At 45.3% G+C, this 22,959-nt stretch overlaps 1 protein-coding gene across 5 annotated transcripts in view; it reads left to right on the top strand.

Moving 5' to 3' along the window:
* The window catches only part of B3GAT1 (beta-1,3-glucuronyltransferase 1), a 161,659-nt gene that overhangs the window by 130,239 nt on the left and 8,461 nt on the right, over positions 1-22,959 (top strand). For 2 of the 5 annotated variants that reach the window (XM_072156552.1, XM_072156551.1), the window contains 3 exons: positions 6,223-6,356; positions 6,470-6,616; positions 9,470-9,978. In XM_072156552.1, the coding sequence (XP_072012653.1) occupies positions 6,505-6,616; positions 9,470-9,978 (621 nt within the window). In that variant the 5' untranslated portion in view covers positions 6,223-6,356; positions 6,470-6,504. The remainder of the gene's footprint in view (positions 1-6,222; positions 6,357-6,469; positions 6,617-9,469; positions 9,979-22,959) is intronic. The other 3 variants (XM_072156549.1, XM_072156548.1, XM_072156553.1) reach the window with 2 other exon arrangements.

The following is a 22,959-nucleotide window of genomic DNA, read 5'->3' on the forward strand; positions in this document are numbered from 1 at the left end:
GGAAGGGGTTTCAAGAGTGGATGTGCACCTGGTGTGAGACAGGGGTAAGCTAGCATCGCCCGTTTATGGACTGTCAATATAGATAACTATGTGGATTGTTGGGATCGTTAATCCCTTGTGTTGAAATGTGCCCGCTCATAAGAGACTGTGTACATACATGATGACAATTACTGTAGTGTCTTCATGTTGTGATTGGGATTGTACGTCCACACTAGGGAAGGTACGGCTCCCTAAGTGCCATCCATTGAGAAAGTTTAGTTACCTGCCAATAGTGAGACCGGTGTGAGAGAACGAAAAGCTGTGGTTTTTTATATAAATTGCCTATGTGGTAACATACTGAGAATGAAAAGACACACACACAAGCTCTGCAACCTTTATAACTACTCAAAACCCATGGTAATAAAATAAACTCTGTAAATGTGCTGTATTATACTCATGGTAATAAACTAAACACCTACATTCTGTAAATGTGCTATATTCATTTTCATAAAAATGTCATGTCTTTATATTGTTTAAATTATTTTCCAGTCCTGCATTCCTGTGTTTGGTTCAAAAATATTATTTTACAAATACAAAAGAGAATGATGGGGTAGAAAGCATGGTCAACTTGTATGGTGACTGTATCAGTGACCAATAGGCTATATTCACACAAACATGTGCCCGTTTCTCCATAGAGCAGGGGTCCCCAAACTTTTTACATAGGGGGCCGCTCACTGTCCCCCTCAGACCGTTGGAGGGCCGGACATAAGTCTAAAAATAAATAGCGGTACATGTGACCGCATCCATAATATACTGGCACCCCCCTCCCCCTCAATTAATTATTTAATATACCGGTACTGCACCCCCTTCTGAACTATTTTATATATTGGCCCAATTAATTAATTAATTAATATACTGGGACCTCCCTCTCTCCATTAATTATTGAATATGCCTACCCCCCATTAATTACTAAACTGCCCCTCATAATTAATTATTTCCTATACCCGCACCATTAATTATTTCCTATACTGCGCCTCATAATTAATTATTTCCTATTATACCCCTTATAATTAATTATTTCCTATGCCCCCCCTCATAATTAATTATTCCTATACTGCGCCTCATAATTAATTATTTCCTATTCTACCCCTCATAATTAATTATTTCCTATGCCCCCCTCATAATTAATTATTTCCTATGCTGCCCCTCATAATTAATTATTTCCTATACTGCGCCTCATAATTAATTACTTCCTATTCTACCCCTCATAATTAATTATTTCCTATGCTGCCCCTCATAATTAATTATTTCCTATGCTGCCCCTCATAATTAATTATTTCCTATTCTACCCCTCATAATTTATTATTTCCTATGCTGCCCCTCATAATTAATTATTTCCTATGCTGCCCCTCATAATTAATTATTTCCTATGCTGCCCCTCATAATTAATTATTTCCTATGCTGCCCCTCATAATTAATTATTTCCTATACTGCCCCTCATAATTAATTATTTCCTATGCTGCCCCTCATAATTAATTATTTACTAATCTACCCCTCATAATTAATTATTCCCTATTCTACCCCTCATAATTAATTATTTCCTATTCTGCCCCTCATAATTATTTCCTAAACTGCCCCTCCCCATTAATTATTTCCTATGCTGCCCCTCATAATTAATTATTTCCTATTCTGCCCCTCATAATTAATTATTTCCTAAGCTACCCCTTATAATTAATTATTTCCTAAGCTGCCCCTCATACTAACTATACTAGCCCCTAGTCGCCACAATCTTTTTACTGCCCTTTAATAAAAAAATAAAAACCCTGTACTCACCTAAGTCTTCTATCATGTTGCCGCGTCCGGGCAGGAAGGGGTGCGCGGCCGCGTGATGACGTCATCGCGCGGCCGCGCAGCCTAGTTCATGGAGCGATGTGCGCCGGGGTTGTATTCCGGCCACATCGCTCCAGTAATAGTGCTCGAGCGGCCGTTTCCGGATCGAAACGGTCCGCGGGCCGCATGTGGCCCGCGGGCGTAGTTTGGGGAACCCTGCCATAGAGATACATGGCACACAACGCTGTAATACAGGGAAAGATAGCAAACGTTCTATCTTTTCCCTGGGTATGGAATGGTATTGCTCCGTACCACTCCGTGTTCCAATTGACGGCCTAAGGGGGACGTATATACGACATATATGCGACGGCCGTATATACGCCTCCCCCCCAACGGTTGTGTGAATGTAGCCTTACTGTCAGATAATGTACGTTTACTGTATCAGTGAATGGGGGACTGTCAGGTAATGGATGTATTAGTTCTGAATTTCAGTGTCTCTTGATGCACTTGCCTGTAGTAAACAAAGTATACATTGAGAGAGGTGCACCCACACCCACATGAATTTGTCTTTCAAAGGCAGCCAGCCTTCTTGGGGGAGTTTGTGATGTCGAAGAGATGCAATATTCTAGAAATCACAGACTTCGAACAACTCACTTTTCTTGCTATGCCTAATAGGGTCACCCCTTTGGCCTTCATCTGGACAACCTGCTGCCGGAGGGTTTCAGTCACTTTGGAAATTCACACCGTTTTTACAAAGTCAGTGAAAACTGGGAAGTTGGGCTGCCAGTTAAATAGGGTTTGTCAGATAATTTAGAAATTAGCTCCAGGTGCTAGATTAACACCAACAATTTGTAGGTATCTGAAAGTGTTCTCTAATTTTGATCAGTGTTCTTTTACAATTATCTCATTTAAATTTTTATTCTGTGTTTTAGAATATATACAATTAATGAAATAAGCTTAACCCCTTAAGGACGCAGCCATTTTGCAGGTTAAGGCTCAGCCCGATTTTTTGGATTCTGACCTGCGTCTCTTTATATGGTTATAACTTTTGAACACTGTTACTTATCAAAACGATTCTGAGATTGTTTTTTCCCCACATGTTGTACTTCATTTTAGTGGTAAATTTTGGCTGATAAGTTTTGCGTTTATTTACAAAAAAAAAAGAAAATATGATAAATTTTTTGAAAAATTTGCCATTTTCGAAATTCAAAATCATTGCGTTTCCAGGCAGATAGATTTACCACCTAAATAAGTTGCTGAATAACATTTCCCATTTGTCTACTTTACATTTTCATAATTTTTGATATGTCTGGATAATTTATTTTGATGTCACGCGGCTTACAAAAAGAATATCGCTTTTCCGGATTTTCAGAATTGACTATTTTGGGGATAAATACAGTTTGGAATGAAATTTTACATATTTAGCATCAAAACCCCCGTATATAACCAACCCATTTTCAAATCTGCACCCCTCAAGCTATCAGAAACCGCTTTTACGAAGATTGTTAACCCCTTGAGATCTTCATAGTAATTGAATCAAAATGGAGGTGAAATTTAGAATGGTCAAATTGTTCCCTTATACGTTCATTTAGCACTAAAATTTACACATTTCCAAAATATAAAAAGAGAAAACCCACCATACAATTTGTTCTGCAATTTCTCCTGAGTACAAAGACCCCCCACATGTGGCCGTTACTTGTTTTATGGGCGCACAGCGAGACGCAGAAGGGAAGGAGCGCCCTGCAGCTGCCAGGATTTTAGTTTCCTCATTGGCCCCTTTTGAAGGCTATAAAATTTTCGCTTTTGCGTTATTGGGGCCATGTGATGCCATTTTTTTTGCGGGATGAGATGCTTTTTCCATTGTTACCATTTTGGGGTTGGTATCACCTATTGTTGAAAATTTAGGAACTTTTTTTGAGGGCAGGAGTAGAAAAGCATCAATTCTGTACTGGATTTTTTACTCTTTTTTTTTTTGGTGTTCACCGTATAGACTAATAATCATGTTATCTTTATTCTATGGGTTGATACGATTACGGGGATACCAGACTTGAATATATTTTCTTACGTTTTACTAAATTTGTCAAACAAAACCCTAATGTGGGGAAAAAGCTATCATTTATGTATTGCCGTCTTCCAAGTGGCATAACATTGTTACTTTTTTGGCTACGGAGCTGGTTGATGGCTTGTTTTTTGCGGGACATGTTGTACTTTGCACCAGTATCATGTCGGAGTACACATGGTTTTTTGATCGCATTTTATAGCATTTTTTGTGGGATTGAATAGCTAAAAATCATAATTTTTGGAAGGTTTATAGCAGTTTTTTTTTACTGCGTTTATCGTGGGGGTTCAATAATGATTTACTTTTATTCTACGGATTGTTACGGGCGCGGTGATACTATATATGTGGGGTTTGTGTTATGATTTAGACTTTTTTTTTAGTTATATGTCTCTTTATATGTTTTGGGGGTTTTGGGCATTTTTAGTGATTTATTACTTTATTTTTTTATTGAATAATATTTTTTTTTTTACTTTTTCACTTTTATACCATGGGACATGAAGAAGCAATCTTCTGATTGCTTCTTCATGATAATATTCTGCAATACTCATGTATTGCAGAGTATTATCAGTGTCAGCCTATACACTTGCATAGGCTGGCACTGTGCCAGTAAGATGACGTCACAGACGCCATCTTACTGGCAATTCTTGCAGGTAACTCTGGGGTCCAGATCGGACCCCAGAGTTACTATAGCAACGATCGGCGCACCCCGAAAACGGTTCGGGGGGGCCGATCGTGGGGGAAAGACCCCCCAGATACATGTTAGATGCCGCGGTCGCGCTGACCACGGCATTTAACGGGTTAAGCACCCGCGATCGGAGACAACTCCGATCGCGGGTGTTACACTGGGGTGCCGGCTATCAGTCACAGCCGGCACCCCGTCTTTCCCGATGCCGGTTCGGCTCAGATCTTGAGCCAAACCGGCATCAGCTCAGCGTCCGATATATCGGACGCTGAGCGCTAAGTCACTGAGCTCAGCGTCCGATATATCGGACGCTGAGCGGGAAGAGGTTAAATATGTTAGTATATATACACATGTTAGGATATATTCCCGTAGGACTACACTGGGATTTAGGAAATTGTGTGTTTTCTATCATTTTGATCTCCAGTGTATATACTGAGGGTGTACTTACTATGAAAGTAACTGATGCAGCTGCTATTGGATCCCTGAAGGGAAGGGGCCACATGTACAGTAGCTTGGTCTTGTTATAAAAACAAAAATATATTGCAGGAAACTTTAACTTGACTATTTCAGTGATATTTTGACTTTTCGAAAAAAGTTTTTTGTGTATGTGGGCACATACACAAAAAACACAAAAAACTTTTTTCGAATTTTCTCATTGGGGCCCTTTTTGGTGTTAAGACCCTTTGTGGCTGCACCCAAGGCGGTGTGACAGAGATCAATAAGTGCCACTAAACCCACTGTATTAGAAACCATATTTTGACTTTTGGCTGATGATCTGACTATTCTTTGCTCCTGTAATTTTGTGTTGTGTTTCTCCTCTGGGTCGTGCCCAGATCTGCTGACTTCTCTTAGTTGTTTGTATTGTTTTGCACGGTTTGTGTTTCTTACTTTGGCGCAAGGAGGGAAGATCTAGTCATCTAGGCATGGTCTAGGGTGGGCAGGGAAATAGGCAGGGACAGCTGGGAAGGAGGTTTAGTCTTTGAGACCACTGTCTCTGTCTGTGTGTCAGTGTGTTCCCACAGCGTGCATTAAAGTTGCAACCTTAGATTACAATATACAAATTTATCCTAGTGAGGAGTAGCTTCATCAAGTTATGAAGTCATCTTGCAAATTTGTCTAGTAGTTCGGAAGGAAAATTAAACTGACATAACACAGTGAGGGACATGACAAGTGATTCCTGAAACTGCTTCCCACCCCGTCACTATTTAAGGTACATTTGCATACACCAGCTTATCACTTGACTTCTTAGTAGTATAAAATTTTGTGAGGGACATTAGGGTAACAAACCACCTAACAGCTTCCTGATGAATACTGTTACATCAGAAATGAACCTCAGTTTTTAAGATCAGACCAGGGGTATTGCTGTGCTGTACTGTGCAGTGTCACATCCTTCAAAGAAGCGTATTAGGATAATAATCCTGGCATCAGCTAGAAGTGTGCACAGGGCGTGATCCCTCCATGAGCCGAGACATTCGCCTGTAGCTACTAATAATGACCGAACACTTTAGAAAATTGTGTAGCTGCTTCCTGAGGTTTTATTTTGTTATTACCTGGGGTAATTCATCGATAAATTTAGTTGTTGCATTGCAGTTATGTGCTACATTTGTATTCTTTTGTTAAGAGCTCCATCTAGTGCTAACTACTGCTTTCTCTCTAATTGTGTATCATGCAGGCTTCCTTCTGTCCAGTTCTTCTGCAGGACTTGGCCAGTGAGGGGCCCGGGCCCCGCATCTCTGTGACCTGCCTCCCCTGTAGGGCAGAGCCTGGGACCCCCGGCCTGCTGCAATGGGTGGGTTATAACCGCTGGTAAGAGGTGACTGTGTGAGCTGTGCTGTGTCTCCTGCGCCTCTCTGTCTTGTATACTGATCTCTCTCCTGTCTGCTTTGCTGTTCTCTGTGCTATCGGGGTGCCCCCCTCAGGTAATGAGGAGCACTGGGGTCAGCCCACCCTGGAGATGCTGAAGAGAAGGGACATTCTGGCTATTGTACTCATCGTTCTGCCCTGGACTTTACTCATCACAGTATGGCACCACAGCACTCTGTCCCCGCTGCTCACTGCACACAAGGGTGAGGAGACTCTGTGACCCCCTACTCAGCATTCGCTATCACACGTGATCCTGTCATGTCCCATAAATTCCTGTTATAACCACTGCCCTAATACCTACTACCCCTGACATCTTCATTCTGCATGGCTTCATCATAACATGACTACAACTTGCTGGACATGTGCAAAGTTCTAAAAAAGGGTCTCACACTATTGACTGTGGATATTAATGTGTCAAAGCATAAAATATTGTACTACCAAAGTGTGACTGCATTATGCCAAAAAGCACCAGGAATTCCCTCACATGTTCTCTTTATGACAGACGCCATGTGTCCAGGCACTGGCACAGAATAAAAATTCCCAAGCATGCTATATAGTATAATACAACCAGCGCATTCATTTATTAGTTGAGATGACATTTTGTTAATTTGCAGAATACATTTTACATGTTACATATACAGGCTACATAAGATAAAATATATATTTTATAACTTTCACTGATCTTGAATTACATCTTGAATCATACTCCAGAGCTGCACTCACTATTTAGCAAGATGAATAACTGAATATGTACATTTACTTATCCTGTTATGTACATCCTGTATTATACTCCAAAGCTGCACACAATGGGGGGAATGTATTGTATATCCTTCCCCTGGATGAATTCTACGATGGGTCCTGCCTGGCGTACAATTCTGCTATAAAGTGTGCCAAGCTATAGGAATTCTACCCTGCTCCTTGCCCCTTCCCATCCACTTTTCAAAGGGGGAGGGGAGTTGCATGTCATGACTGTGCACCAGCAATTGCAACTTTTTAATGCCTTGTACACTAGAAAACCAACTTACAAGGCATGATAAATCCCCTCCAATATTCTACTAGAGGAGTCATAGGGGAACATTTACTAAGGTCTTTGCTCCAGTTTTCTGGTGGACTTTGCATGTTCTTTCTAGTGCAAACTGCTTACACAGGTATTTAAGAAGTGTCTGCACCACAAATGTATCGCACATGACCCTTTTGTGGCGCACTTGCATCATGCAACACAATTAGGGGGCATACCGGTGCTCAGTCGGACTGTGCGCCAAATTTAACATGCAAGTCTGACTGAAGTGTTTGACACGGCCCACGTAAAGACAGAACAGAAAAAAGTGGTGCACTCTGCAGGGAGAAACAGATTCATGAATCTGATGCACCCTGCATTATACACAGGCACATTAGTAAGTAGGATAGTATAGTATACACAGGCACATTAGTAAGTAGTATAGTATAGTATACACAGGCACATTAGTAAGTAGTATAGTATAGTATACACAGGCACATTAGTAAATGTGCCCCATAGTCATTTATTAAAGTGTTTGCACCAGTTTTCTGACTTTGCACTAAAAAGAACATGCAAACTTTTTGCACATGTATTTATAAAGTGTCTGCGCCAGTTTTGTGTCAGAGCTGCACGATGTCCAACAAGACAGAAAAAATGACACCTTAAGGGGGCGTGTTAGTGCTTAGTTAGAGTTTGCACCACAATTCTGCAGCATTAACAAAGTGCTCAAAAAAAAATTTAAAAACAATGGTGCACACTTTCAGAATGAAGACGGTGCACAAGTTTTGATTATTCTTGCCCTCTCTGAACACTCCACGCGCAAACTGCACGTAGTACAGACTGCACTAGTTTTTAACAATTGTGCTCATACAGTACTTTATTAATCCAGTCCTGACCCCGAGTCACAGCCAGTTTTATACTTTAGAGCTGTACTCACTATTCTACTAGTGTAGTCAATAAGTACGAACATTGATTGTCATACGTTGCATGTTAACAACATTTTGCTGGTCACTGTGTACACTGTAGTGACAATCATCGGCAATACATGCTGTTAAATTGAGCAGTACAATAAGTATTTGTTGGAACAGTGACTGTCACTTTTAATTATTTGCAGCACAGCACCCCGAAACCCCCACCCCATGTTGTATACACATTAAGATGTTCTATCAACCATCCTCTGAATATGAGATAGTTCTTAATAACTACCGTAGTATTATTTCATCTTCATGCTCACTACCATCCCCATCATTCGCTTTAAAAATCTGCTTGTGATTTTGGTTTCCGCAGTTTGTTCTTGTCTATCTTGTTCCACTAAATTAATTTAAGGCCAGATCATAAACCTTTGATATGTTTTCACACGTGCTGCTGGAATGTATGTGGACAATCCACTATAACTGTACGGTCCCATGCTACTGGACTGGGGGCATTGACCCTTGTCCCCAAAATGCACCTAATGGAGGACCTTGCTATTAAAGAAATTTGTGGATTTTCAAAGCAACCCTTAAACCATATTGTGACTACTACATGACTTGGCTCAGCCGACACCATGTTTGGCACAAATAGGCACCATAGTCTTATCATTGCATAACTAAACCACTAAATTAAAATAGGTGGATCTTTACTTAAAACCAGATGAACTAATCGCTAATGCCTGTGACCATCTTTTATCTATATCTATATTGGCTGAATGATTAGGTGTCAGAATATTTTTAGAATTTTTCAACACTAGAAAGAGTTTTATGACCAGAAGTCCAGGAAGAATAGATTGAATTGTCCTATTACACCTATTACACCCCATTAATGGTACTGATTGTACTAGTGACTTTGGGACTTCATCAGGCACCATGGTCTGGTTGTAATTTCTCCATCCACACCCCCAGTTACTACACCTATTTATTACCCAGATCTGGTGTCAGGTGGTATTATATACAGTAGTTGCTAAAAGCCTCTCTGATAACCAAAATTTAAAGACAAGGATCATATAGAGTCTGCTGGTGCAATATAACCTGATATTTCCTTTCTGGCATTCTTGGGATTATATTGTTTTATGTATTTTCAGAGGACGGGAGTGACGGCCGCAGAGATGCAAGTCCAGGCTCCGAGTCAAGGGAGTATTGTTCCTCTGAGAGGGATATTGTAGAAGTTGTAAGAACTGAGTATGTATACACTCGGCCACCACCTTGGATGGGTAACCTCCCAACCATCCATGTTATCACCCCAACCTACAGTAGACCAGTCCAAAAAGCTGAACTGACCCGTCTTTCCAACACATTACTGCATGTGCCCAATCTGCACTGGATCCTGGTGGAAGACTCTCAGCGGCGCACCCCTCTTGTTACTCGGCTGCTACAGGAATCTGGTCTCAACTACACCCATCTTAATGTGGAGACACCCCGTAACTATAAACTGAGGGGAGATACTCGGGACCCACGAATACCCAGAGGGACTATGCAGAGAAACCTTGCCTTGCGCTGGCTTAGAGAGACTTATAACAAAAACAGCAGTTTGCTTGGAGTGGTATATTTTGCAGATGATGACAACACATACAGCTTGGATCTCTTCGAGGAGGTGAGTTTACTGTCTGTGGAGTTATTTTGTGAAACCTTTTCTGCATGCACTAACTTTTTGGGGACATAAACTGCAATTGTTAAGTATATGTTTGCAATCAAAATAAAATAAACTGCAGGGTAAAGCATGATGGAGTTATGAAAGGGAGCCTGTCTGTACAGCTGAATTGGTATGTAAATGAATTCTATAAAGTCACAGAGGTGGAGAGCTAGTTTCCATAAATGTATTGATCATCACTAGCAGGGACCTAACAACCGGGCTGCAGGGCCTGGAGTGTAAGGGAGCCTGACCTTACACACAGAAGAATGGAGGATGTGCAGCATTATATACATATTATTTTGCACATTGTATAGTGTAATATGTATATAACAGTGCACATCTTGCACAGTACACAGCAGGAATCAGCAGCTCAGATAAGAAATGTCAGGGTAAGAGACAGCAGGATGGAAGGACTAGGGATCTCTACTCCCTGCCATCTACTTTCCATGTGTGGTCAGTAGCTTCTGTGCCCCAGGATAAGAAGACTGCCAGCCAGAATACATACATATGTGTGTATGGTAATGTGTATATTCTTTATATTTGTGTGTAAATGCTGTAGGTGTGTATAATATATATGTCTATAGATTGTATTGTATGTATATAAGGTATATATATGGTATGTATCTGAGTATATGGTTTGTTTATACTGTATACATGTGTATATAGGGTGTATATACTATATGTCTAATAATGTGATATATTTATACAACATTTACTAAGGGCCGTGCGCCAGTTTTCTGTCAAAACTTTGCACGTTCTTTTAGGTGCAAACTGCTTGCACAGCTATTTAAGAAGTGTCCGCACCACATTTGTTGCATACGACAGTTTTGTGCCGTGGCTGCACTAGTCTTAACACAGCTCAAATGTTTGCACCGAAGGGGGTCTCCCAGTGCTCTGTCGGACCATGAGCCAGGTTTATCATGCAAAATTTAACAGAAATGTGGCACACGCCCTATGTTAACGGTTCACCCAAAGAAAAAAAAATGGTGAACTCTTTCCGAAATTATGAATCTGGCACCTTCTGCAGTATATACAGTTTGCACTGTTCTTAGTTAATTTGCCCCATTATTTATGTATATACTTCATGGGGTTATTTTTCATTGATTTTTTTTTGTCGTATAAAAGTGGCAAACAAATCACAAAGTGTCTTTTTGCTTTGCAATCGCACGGGCCTATTCCTGCCACTCAAAAACAGTGGCTTGAACATAGAACGACTGCTAGTGCAGTGCTGTGTAAAGCCAGATTTATGACGGAAAAAAAAAGGGCAAGGTCACTCAGTACGCCCCCCGGTGTATGATGTGCAATTATTTTGTTTAAAAAAAAAATCCCAAGGAGATTAATTACAGGGACAAGCAGGTAGGGAGAACACTTACAACATAGCCAACATCAGAAGCTTATTGCACAAAATGTGAGTATGTGTGGGATATTTACGCAGAAGCCCTGAAATAATCGCAAATTCTAGTTTTTTGTGATTGTTTTCCCCAATCTGCCACCTTTACGTCTTTGGGGCAAGGGCAGCCAGGCAGAGAGCACGGCCCACTGGAAGTGGGCCAGCGTTGGGCATTACTGTCGCACTCTTGCGCACTCGCTGCAGCGGCCGAATTTTCACATGTGAAAATTTGGCGGCTGCGTTTCTACACCAGGCAGGGCCTGGCATAGAAATATGCACTGCGCAGGACCCCGCCGGTTACATCAAGAGGCTGGAGCCTTATAATCCGGCACCTCCCTTCCTGCCACACCGGATCTTTGTGTGCCCACGCCATTGTGAGTGCTCCCCTGTGATATTCCTGCATTCCTGTGTATTCCCGTGTTCCTGTGTTACCAGAATTCCTCCGTGTTGCTGTGTTCCTGCGTTGCTGTGTTCCTGTGTCCCATGTGCCTGTGCTCCCATTTCCATCTGCCTGGACCTCACGTTGCTGACCCCGGATTTGGACTTGACCCTGCATCTCTGCCACCTGCCCTGACCTGTCTCCTGCTAAGCTATCTCGACCTTGGCTGCCACTGCACACCTCGTGGTACCCTGCTGCAGTAAGTCCATCCCGCTTTGCGGCGGGCTCTGGTGAAGACCAGGTGCCACTTAGACTCCGGTCCCAGATGTTGGCTAGTACCATCTCCCGCAGTGGTCCAGTGGCAGTAAGATCTGGCCATGGATCCCGCCTAGGTTCCGCTCCCTAAGCTGGCAGATATCACCACTCTTCTGGCTCGACAGTCCCAGCGAATCAACGTACAAGGTCCGCTGCACGATCAGATCATGATGCTGCAACATCTATGAACTTCCCAGCTGCATCCGCCACAGCAAGCGTCAGCAGCTCCTCCTGTTTGCTTGCCTCCTGGTGAACCCAGGTTGAGACTTTCCTTATTGTCCAAATATGAAGGGGATCCCAAACTGTGCAGGGGCTTCCTCAACCAGAACTCCCTGCATATTGAACTTATGCCTTCACAGTTTGTCTCTGAGCGATCCAAGGTGGCATTTTCAGTCTTCTGTCTTGGAAGGACACCCCTCTGCGACAAGAAGAATCCTATTACGGCTAACATCACCTCCTTCTTCACTGAGTTCCGGTTAGTCTTTGAGGAACTTGCCCTTGCATCATCGGTGGAGAAGGCACTGCTGAATCTGAAGCAAGGAGACACATCTGTGGGTGGTTATGCTGTCTGTTTTCGCACCCTGGCTTCTGAGTTATCCTGGAACGAAGCAGCTTTGATGGCTTCCTTTAAAAAAGGACTTTCTGGTCACATTAAGGGTGCTCTGTCTGCCCGGGACTTGCCGTCTACCCTGAGTGATCTTATCACTGGCCACTCGGATAGATATAAGTTTTTACAGAGCGTTCAGATGAACTACGCTTGGAACAGGCCCAACCTCGGGTCCAACGCTTATATCGCTTGCCCCTGTTTTTCAAAGACCCTGGTCTTCCATGCTGCTGAGGAACCCAGGCAAGTGGATGGATCCTATCTTTCTCCGTAACAAAGGGTGGAGAACCTCTGCCTAAATTGTGCCTCTCCTGGACATCTTCTCAAAACGTGCCCCATTCGTCCCAGTGTCCGGGAGGACTTTTTCACCTAGGCTTAATGGGAGAAGCGTCCCTAGGTGAGAGAGAGGCTTCTCCAAGATTGAACATTCCCGTGCTGCTCGGCTCTGGTTCTGGTGACCCGGTCCAGGTTTCTGCTTTCCTGTATTCAGGCTCTACAGCGAACTTTGTGGATGCTGCCCTGGTCTCCCAGCATCACTTTCCAGTGGTTTGTCTTGAGAAACCATTGTCCATTGCCTCGGTCAGATTCTTTTTGCACCTATTGGGTTCCGCACAGAACACCTACTCCTGCAAGTTGTTGCCCTACACAAAGAGAGACTTTCTTTGTGCTACCCCAATGAACTTCTGCTCTCCTGCTGGGTCTCCCCTGGTTGCAGCATCATGCCCCTGTGCTGGACTGGTCCTCTGGGGAGATTCTCCGTTGGGGTCCGGATTGTTCCACTGTAAGGAGATTCCTCGTCCGCTACCTCTCAGGACTTCGACGTTGTCTCCCAAGCCTCAAGAGGGGCTTAGCGCTTCATACCTGGACTTTGCGTATGTGTTCTCCATGAAGCAGGCTGAGACTCTTCCTCCACATCGTCCCTACGATCGCCCCAATCGACCTGCTGCCCGGCTCCTCTCCTCCGTGGAGACGGGTGTACCCGCTCTCGGTTCTTGAGACTGCCGCTATGTCTGAATACATCAAAGAGAATTTGCAAAGGGGCTTCGTACGCAGATCCTCCTCTCCAGCTGGCGCAGATTTCTTTTTTGTCACCAAGAAGGATGGTTCTCTCCGCCCCTGTGTTGACTATCACGGTCTTAACAAGGTCACCATTAAGAATCGCTACCCTCTGCCGCTGATCATGGAGCTGTTTGACTGTCTACGGGTCATGAGAGTTTTCTCCAAATAGGATCTTTGTGGGGCCTACAACCTCATCTGCATCAGGAAAAGTGACGAGTGATAGACATTTTGAATACTTAGTTATGCCTTTTGGACTTCGTACCTGCCATTTTTCAGGAGTTTGTATGCCAGACGTTTTTCAGGAGTTTGTCAATGACATCTTCAAGGACTTGTTTTACAGTTGTGTCGTGGTATACCTGGATGACATCCTTGTGTATTCTGCAGATCTCGAGTCCCACCAGTTCCATGTATGGCAAGTGTCAGCTGCCTCAGGGTTAACCATCTCTACGCCAAACTGGAGAAATGCCAGTTTAATCAGAAGAGCCTTCCATTCCTCGGCTTCATAATCTCCGATAAAGGCTTGCAGAGGATCCTGCCAAGTTATATGCGGTTCTTCAGTGGCCACACCCAGTGGGACTATGTGCCATTCAAAGATTTCTGGGCTTTGCAAACTATTATAGACAATTTATCCCACATTTGTCATCTCTGGTAGCCCCAATGGTGGCCCTTACAAAGAAAAGTGTCAATTCTCGGGTCTGATCTCCAGTGGCAAAGGAGGCCTTCACAAGATTAAAGACTGCCTTTTCCTTTGTATCAGTTCTTACCCGACCTGATACTGAAAAAAGTCTTTCCTTGTGGAAGTTGATGCTTCCTTAGTGGGAGCTGAAGGGGTCCTTACCCAGAAAGGGCTTAAGGGCCGAACTCTCACCTGCTGATTCTTCTCAAAAACTTTCTCTTACACAGAGAGAAACTATTCTATTGGAGATCATGAGCTTCTGGCTATCAAGCTTGCCTTGGAAGAATGGCACTATCTCCTGGAAACCTTGTCCTCTGCTCCGAGACAAATTGTTCATCCAGAGAGACTTGTGCTGGCAGCGCCGGTGGACCTCTGGCAACTACCTCCTGGCAAGACTTATGTGAGACCTGGTGTTCAAAAGAGGATCCTGACCTGGGGACATTCTTCTCGTGTGGCTGGGCACCCTGGGGTGCAACGCTCTGTGGCCCTCATTTCCCGATTCTATTGCTGGCCTGACTTGGTCAAGGATGTTCAGGATTTTGTGGGTTCCTGTGCCCGCAATAAGCCCTCACGACAAAAACCTGCTGGTCTTCTGTTACCCGTGCCTACCTGCCCGAGGTGTCATGTGGTTATGGACTTTATTATGGATCTGCCGCCATCATCTGGCAACACTATCATCTGGTTGGTGACTGATCGCTTTTCTAAAATGTCCCATTTTGTCCCTCTGTCAGGTCTGCCTTCTGCTCCACGTCTTACCAGTCTCTTCGTCCAGCACATGTTCCAGTTTCATGTCCTTCCCCAGCACATTGTTTCGGATCAAAGTGTTCAGTTTGTCTCCAAGTTCTGGAGGTCTCTGTGTTACCAACTGCAGGTGAAATTGGACTTTTCCTCTGCCTATCACCCTCGGTCTAACGGCCAAGTGGAGAGGGTGAATCAGACATTGGGTTGCTACCTCCGTCACTTTGTGTCTGCTTGTCAGGACAACTGAGCTTCTTTTCTTCCATGGGCAGAATTCTCCTAAAATTCCCTGGATTCCACTTCTGGCGGTTCTGCTCCCTTATTTATTAATTATGGACTGCATCCACAGCCCCCTCTTCTGTTACCCGTGTCTGCTGATGTTCCTGGTGTCGGCTAGTGCCATCTCCCACGCTGGTCCAGTGGATCCACGCATCCAGAATCCTGACAGTCACCTCTGGTCTAGCTGATTTCTTGGTGTTTGAAATAATTCATTAGTAACTCTTTAGGACTCAATGAATTATAAATTAGTAGGAGAAGATGCATTATACCCAGGTGCCCCCTAAATGTTTACCGTCAACAAAAATAGAATTTCAACAGCCCATAATAGGTCTATGAGAAGAGAGAGGCACATGCTGCAGCCATGGGGATCAGGAACACATTCGGAGGGCTTTGTGTTCACATCCAACGTTTTATGTGGGAGAGGACAGAGAATAAAGTAACTGGCAGCAGCATATTATGTGACTGACAAGCATCAAACACAATGACTGTGATTATTACAGATCCAGCTGCCTGATGTGTATGAAGGGATTGAATGTACCCAGCGCTGCTCGCTGCTATCAGTGGAGTTTTTCTCTACTGAGGCTCTATCCACATTAAAGGAAATACCATCAAAGTCCAGCATGATAAACCAGGGACACTTACTCATTGATCCATGCACTGTGACTGTGGTAATCTTATATTTGTTATCCATGTCCTCCTTCCTTCTAAATACAACTTTTAAAATTATGCTAAATGTGCATTAAAGGAAACCTACCATTTGATTTGATGCATTATGAATAGAGATGAGCGAGCACTAAAATGCTCGGGTACTCGTTATTCGAGACGAACTTTTCCCGATGCTCGAGTGCTCGTCTCGAATAACGAGCCCCATTGAAGTCAATGGGAGACTCGAGCATTTTTCAAGGGGACCAAGGCTCTGCACAGGGAAGCTTGGCCAAACACCTGGGAACCTCAGAAAAGGATGGAAACACCACGGAAATGGACAGGAAACAGCAGGGGCAGCATGCATGGATGCCTCTGAGGCTGCTTAATCGCACCATTATGCCAAAATTATGGGCAACAGCATGGCCATGACAGAGTGACAGAATGAAGCTAGATAGCATCTAAAACATCCAATAATTGACCCTGACACTATAGGGGACGGCATGCAGAGGCAGCGGCAGCAGCGGCAGGCTAGAGAGTGGCATGGCGACATACCCTAAATGGACTCAGGCTTCAAACCAATGGGTGGCAGAGAGGAACCAAAGGAGGTGAGCAAGAAGCGCTCAAATAATATCGGTACATGATAAAAGTTTGCCAGTATATTTTGTGGATTACACAGCAGGGTGGCGACAAAGTTAACATGGAAGCCATGAAAACAACCCAAAATTCTGCCTGACACAGCTCGTTTGATAAGGGGACCATGTATGGAGGCAGTGAACTAGTAGTAGATTAAAGGTGCTGCAGTTAAAACTATGTTAGTTGGATCTTGGGATGGAGCTGGCGCTCCGCTTCCAGGCGAGCTTTCGCCAATCCAAGCCCCTGTCTCTAGGCTACTCCCCAAACAGCACTTCTAAGAACCTTTTGTATAAGATCAAGTGTAGTAGCGTTCTTATAAGTTTGGGATATGGCGGGTGAGGGGAATGTAAACAGATGCGCAAGAAGCGCTGAAATAATATTGGTAAATGATAAAAGTTTGCAAGTATATTTTGTGGATTACACAGCAGGGTGGCGACAAAGTTAACAAGTTTGATGTGGAATGCCCTGTAATAGCTCTTGGGCGGTGTGCCTTTTATCGCCTAGGCTCAGCAGTTTGAGCACCGCCTGCTGTCGCTTAGCGACGGCACTGCTGCTGTGCCTAGAGCTACCGACTGATGGCGCCATGTCCACGGATGGTAATTCGGAGGAGGAGGAGGTGGAGGAGGGGTGGGAGGAGGAGGAGGAGGTATTTGAGACCTGGACCGAGGTAGGCCGCGCAATCCTCGGCGTCGGCAGTATATGACCAGCCCCAGGGTCAGACTCGGTCCCAGCCTCCACCAAGTTAAGTGTAGTAGCGTTCTTATAAGTTTGGGATATGGCGGGTGAGGGGAATGTAAACAGATGCGCAAGAAGCGCTGAAATAATATCCGTAAATGGTAAAAGTTTGGCAGTATATTTTGTGGATTACACAGCAGTGTAATCAACAGATGCGCAAGAAGCGCTGAAATAATATTGGTTAATCATAAAAGTTTGCCAGTATATTTCGTGGATAACACAGCAGGGTGGCGACAAAGTTAACAACTTTGATGTGGAATCCATGAAAACAACCCAAATTTCTGCCTGACACACCTCGTTTGATAAGGGGACGATGTATGGAGGCAGCTATATGGACGACTTTTGGAGGTAGCAATGGAGACAACGTGTGGAGGCTGCTATGGAGACAATTTAATTTGGATAGTGCCTGTATGTGGCAGTCCAAAAAAGTTTTCAAACCAGAGGAGCAGGTAGGTGGCCCTCCAGAAAAATGAAATAGATTGAGTGCCTGTATGTGGCAGTCCAAAAAAGTTTTCAAACCAGAGGAGCAGGTAGGTGGCCCTCCAGAAAAATGAAATAGATTGAGTGCCTGTATGTGGCAGTCCAAAAAAGTTTTCATACCAGAGGAGCAGGTAGGTGGCCCTCCAGAAAAATTGAATAGATTGAGTGCCTGTATGTGGCAGTCCAAAAAAGTTTTCAAACCAGAGGAGCAGGTAGGTGGCCCTCCAGAAAAATTGAATAGATTGAGTGCCTGTATGTGGCACTCCCAAAAATTGTTTAAAACAGAGGACCGGGTAGGTGGCCCTCCAGAAAAATTAAATGCATAAAGTACTATAGCTAGAGCCAGTGGCCCCTTAAAAAAATAGCCAGTTTCCTCTGCTTTAGTGTACAAAGAGGAGGAGAAGGAGGAAAATGAGGAGGAGGAGTGCATAAATTATTCAGGTTGAGCTTCCTTCACCTGGTGGAGATTGGAAATTATGAGAAATCCAGGCTTTATTCATCTTAATAAGCGTCAGCCTGTCAGCGCTGTCAGTCGACAGGTGTGTACGCTTATCGGTGATGATGCCACCAGCTGAACTGAAAAAACGCTCGGACAACACGCTAGCGGCAGGGCAGGCAAGAACCTCCAAGGCGTACAGCGCCAGTTCGTGCCACATGTCCAGCTTTGAAACCCAGTAGTTGTAGGGAGCTGTGTGATCATTTAGGACGATGGTATGGTCAGCTACGTACTCCCTCACCATCTTTCTGTAAAGATCAGCCCTACTCTGCCGAGACTGGGGACAGGTGACAGTGTCTTGCTGGGGTGACATAAAGCTGGCAAAAGCCTTGTAAAGCGTACCCTTGCCAGTGCTGGACAAGCTGCCTGCTCGCCTACTCTCCCTCGCTACTTGTCCCGCAGAACTACGCACTCTGCCGCTAGCGCTGTCTGCCGCTAGGGCCTGCTGGTATTCATGCATTCTCACACTCCTTTCCTCTCCAGGGATGAGAGTGGAAAGATTTTGCTTGTACCGTGGGTCCAGGAGAGTGAATACCCAGTAATCGGTGCTGGAATAAATTCTTTGAACGCGAGGGTCACGGGATAGGCAACCTAGCATGAAATCTGCCATATGCGCCAGAGTACCAACGTGTAAGAATTCACTCCCCTCACTGGCCTGACTGTCCATTTCCTCCTCCTCCAACTCTTCTTCTGCCCATACACGCTGAACAGTGAAGGACTGAACAATGGTCCCCTCTTGTGTCTCGCCAACATTCTCCTCCTCTTCCTCCTCATCCTCCTCCACCTCCTCCGATATGCGCTGAGAAACAGACCTAAGGGTGCTTTGGCTATCAACAAGGGAATCTTCTTCCCCCATCTCTTGTGACGAGCGCAAAGCTTCCGACTTCATGCTGATCAGAGAGTTTTTCAACAGGCCAAGCAGCGGGATGGTGAGGCTGATGATGGCGGCATCGCCACTGACCATCTGTGTTGACTCCTCGAAGTTACTCAGCACCTGACAGATATCAGACATCCACGTCCACTCCTCATTGTAGACTTGAGGAAGCTGACTGACCTGACTACCAGTTCTGGTGGAAGTTGACATCTGGCAGTCTACAATCGCTCTGCGCTGCTGGTAAACTCTGGATAACATGGTTAAATGTTGAATTCCACCTCGTGGGCACGTCGCACAACAGTCGGTGAGTGGGCAGTTGGAGGCGGCGCTGCGCTGCCCTGAGAGTGGCAGCATCTGTTCTGGACTTCCTGAAATGCGCACAGATGCGGCGCACCTTCGTGATCAAATCAGACAGATTGGGGTATGTCTTGAGGAAACGCTGAACTATCAGATTTAACACATGGGCCAGGCATGGCACATGTGTCAGTCTGCCGAGTTGCAGAGCCGCCACCAGGTTACGGCCGTTGTCACACACAACCATGCCTGGCTTCAGGTTCAGCGGTGCCAGCCACAGATCAGTCTGCGCCGTGATGCCCTGTAATAGTTCTTGGGCGGTGTGCCTTTTATCGCCTAGGCTCAACAGTTTGAGCACCGCCTGCTGTCGCTTAGCGACGGCACTGCTGCTGTGCCTAGAGCTAGCGACTGATGGCGCCATGCCCACGGATGGTAGTTTGGAGGAGGTGGAGGAGGGGTGGGAGGAGGAGGAGGCATAGTAGGCCTGAAAGACCTGGACCGAGGTAGGCCCCGCAATCCTCGGCGTCGGCAGTATATGACCAGCCGCAGGGTCAGACTCGGTCCCAGCCTCCACCAAGTTAACCCAATGTGCCGTCAGCGATATATAGTGGCCCTGCCCGGCAGCACTCGTCCACGTGTCCGTGGTCAGGTGGACCTTGTCAGAAACGGCGTTGGTCAGGGCACGGATGATGTTGTCTGACACGTGCTGGTGCAGGGCTGGGACGGCACATCTGGAAAAGTAGTGGCGGCTGGGGACCGAATACCGAGGGGCGGCCGCCGCCATGAGGTTGCGAAAGGCCTCGGTCTCTACTAGCCTATAGGGCAGCATCTCCAGGCTAAGCAATCTGGAGATGTGGACATTAAGGGCTTGGGCGTGCGGGTGGGTTGCACTATATTTCCGTTTCCGCTCCAGCCTCTGGGGTATGGAGAGCTGAACGCTGGTGGATGCTGTGGAGGATCGTGGAGGCGACGATGGGGTTTTTGTGCCAGGGTCCTGGGCAGGGGGCTGACTATCAGCTGACACAGGGGAAGGAGCAGTGGTGTGCACGGCCGGAGGTGAACGGGCTTGGTGCCACTGAGTGGGGTGTTTAGCATTCATATGCCTGCGCATACTGGTGGTAGTTAAGCTAGTAGTGGTGGAACCCCTGCTGATCCTGGTTTGGCAAAGGTTGCACACCACAGTCCGTCGGTCATCCGGTGTTTCCTTAAAGAACCTCCAGACTTCTGAAAATCTAGCCCTCGCCACGGGAGCTTCACTATGTGACACATTTGGCGCTGATGCACCTGCTCTGGCCCTGCCTCTCCGTCTGGCCCCACCACTGCCTCTTCCAACCTGTTCTGGTTGAGGACTCTCCTCCGTCTCAGAAGCACTGTGTTCACCCGGTCTCTCAACCCAGCTTGGGTCTGTCACCTCATCATCCTCCGATCCCTCAGTCTGCTCCCCCCTCGGACTTCCTGCCCTGACAACAACTTCACCACTGTGTGACAACCATGTCTCCTCATCGTCGGACACCTCTTTACACACTTCTTCCACTACGTCAAGAAGGTCATCATCACCCACAGACTGCGACTGGTGGAAAACCTGGGCATCGGAAAATTGCTCAGCAGCAACCGGACAAGTGGTTTGTGACTGTGGGAAGGGTCCAGAAAACAGTTCCTCAGAGTATGCCGGTTCAAATGCCAAATTTTCCTGGGAGGGGGCAGACTGGGGGGGGAGGAGGCTGAGGTGCAGGAGCTGGAGGAGTGCCGATTTCGGTGACATGGGTGGACTGCGTGGAAGACTGACTGGTGGACAAATTGCTCGAAGCATTGTCGGCAATCCACGACATCACCTGTTCGCACTGTTCTGGCCTCAACAGTGCTCTACCATGAGTCCCAGTAACTTCAGACATGAACCTAGGGAGTGTAGCTCTGCGGCGTTCCCCTGCTCCCTCATCAGCAGGTGGTGTCTCACCCCGCCCAGGACCACTGCCTCTGACCCCTGCAGTAGTTGGACGCCCACGTCCCCGCCCTCTACCCCTAGCCCTCGGGTTAAACATTTTGAAAATGAAAGTTATAACTTTTTTGTGTTTTTTTGTGTTTTTTTTTTTTTGTGTTTTTTAGTTTTTAAAACCAAACGATGCTATCCTATTGCTATGGCTATTTTCTAGCCAAGTATGAAAGCACACTGCTATGCCAGATGAGATGACGCTGAGTTATTAAAAAAATAAAACGTAAAATAAAAAGAAACTGGCAGACTGTGCCTAATTTAAATCAAAACCCTAATAAATTTTCCCACTTCGGTCTTTGCGATGGATATGTGCGTCACTAAGCGCTAAACACAAAGGTCGCAAGTCTCACTACAAATTCCACAATTTGGTAGTAGATGCACTGCAGCAAGGACAGCCACCAGCAGATCAACCAGAAATAAAATATATATAACGCTATTGTAGACCTAAGTAAGTCGTTTGGATTCTCCTATGGCTATTTTCTAGCCAAGTATGAAAGCACACTGCTATGCCAGATGAGATGACGCTGAGTTATTAAAAAAAATAAACGTAAAATAAAAAGTAAATGGCAGACTGTGCCTAATTGAAATCAAACCCCTAATAAATTGTCCCACTTTGGTGTTTGAGGTGGATATGTGTGTCACTAAGAGCTAAACACAACGGTAGCAAGTCCCCCTGCAAATTCCTCACAATATGGTACTCGCTGCAAATAAAAAAAAAAAAAAAGTATAACGTTATTGCAGCCCTAAGAAGGGCTGTTGGGTTCTTGTTGAATCACTCCTGCCTAACACTATTCTAATAGAACACCCTAACGCTTTCCCTGACCAGCAGCAGCTCTCTCCCTAGCGGCATCCAGACACAGAATGATCCGAGCAACGCAGGCAGGGGCTAGTCTATTCCAGGGTCACCTGATCTGGCCAGCCAACCACTGCTATCGACGTGTAAGGGTACCACGTCATGCTGGGTGGAGTGCAGAGTCTCCTGGCTTGTGATTGGCTCTGTTTCTGGCCGCCAAAAAGCAAAACGGCGGGAGCTGCCATTTTCTCGAGCTGGCGAAGTATTCGTCCGAGCAACGAGCAGTTTCGAGTACGCTAATGCTCGAACGAGCATCAAGCTCGGACGAGTATGTTCACTCATCTCTAATTATGAACCAAATATACATTGAGAATGCTGTAGCTACACTGATGCAGGATCATATCTTGGATAAACCCTGAGATGAGTGGTTTTGCTGAGAAAACAATTATAAAATTCAGGTCTTTGGGAAAGCTGGGTCAGGCTGGTTGCCTACATAAACACCTTACACAGGAACTTGTCACTACAAAATGTAGCTTAGTCAAGACATGACTAATCAACCTGA

The sequence above is a fragment of the Engystomops pustulosus genome, chromosome 6 (assembly GCF_040894005.1).
Source record: "Engystomops pustulosus chromosome 6, aEngPut4.maternal, whole genome shotgun sequence".
In the NCBI taxonomy this organism is placed as follows: Eukaryota; Metazoa; Chordata; class Amphibia; order Anura; family Leptodactylidae; genus Engystomops; species Engystomops pustulosus.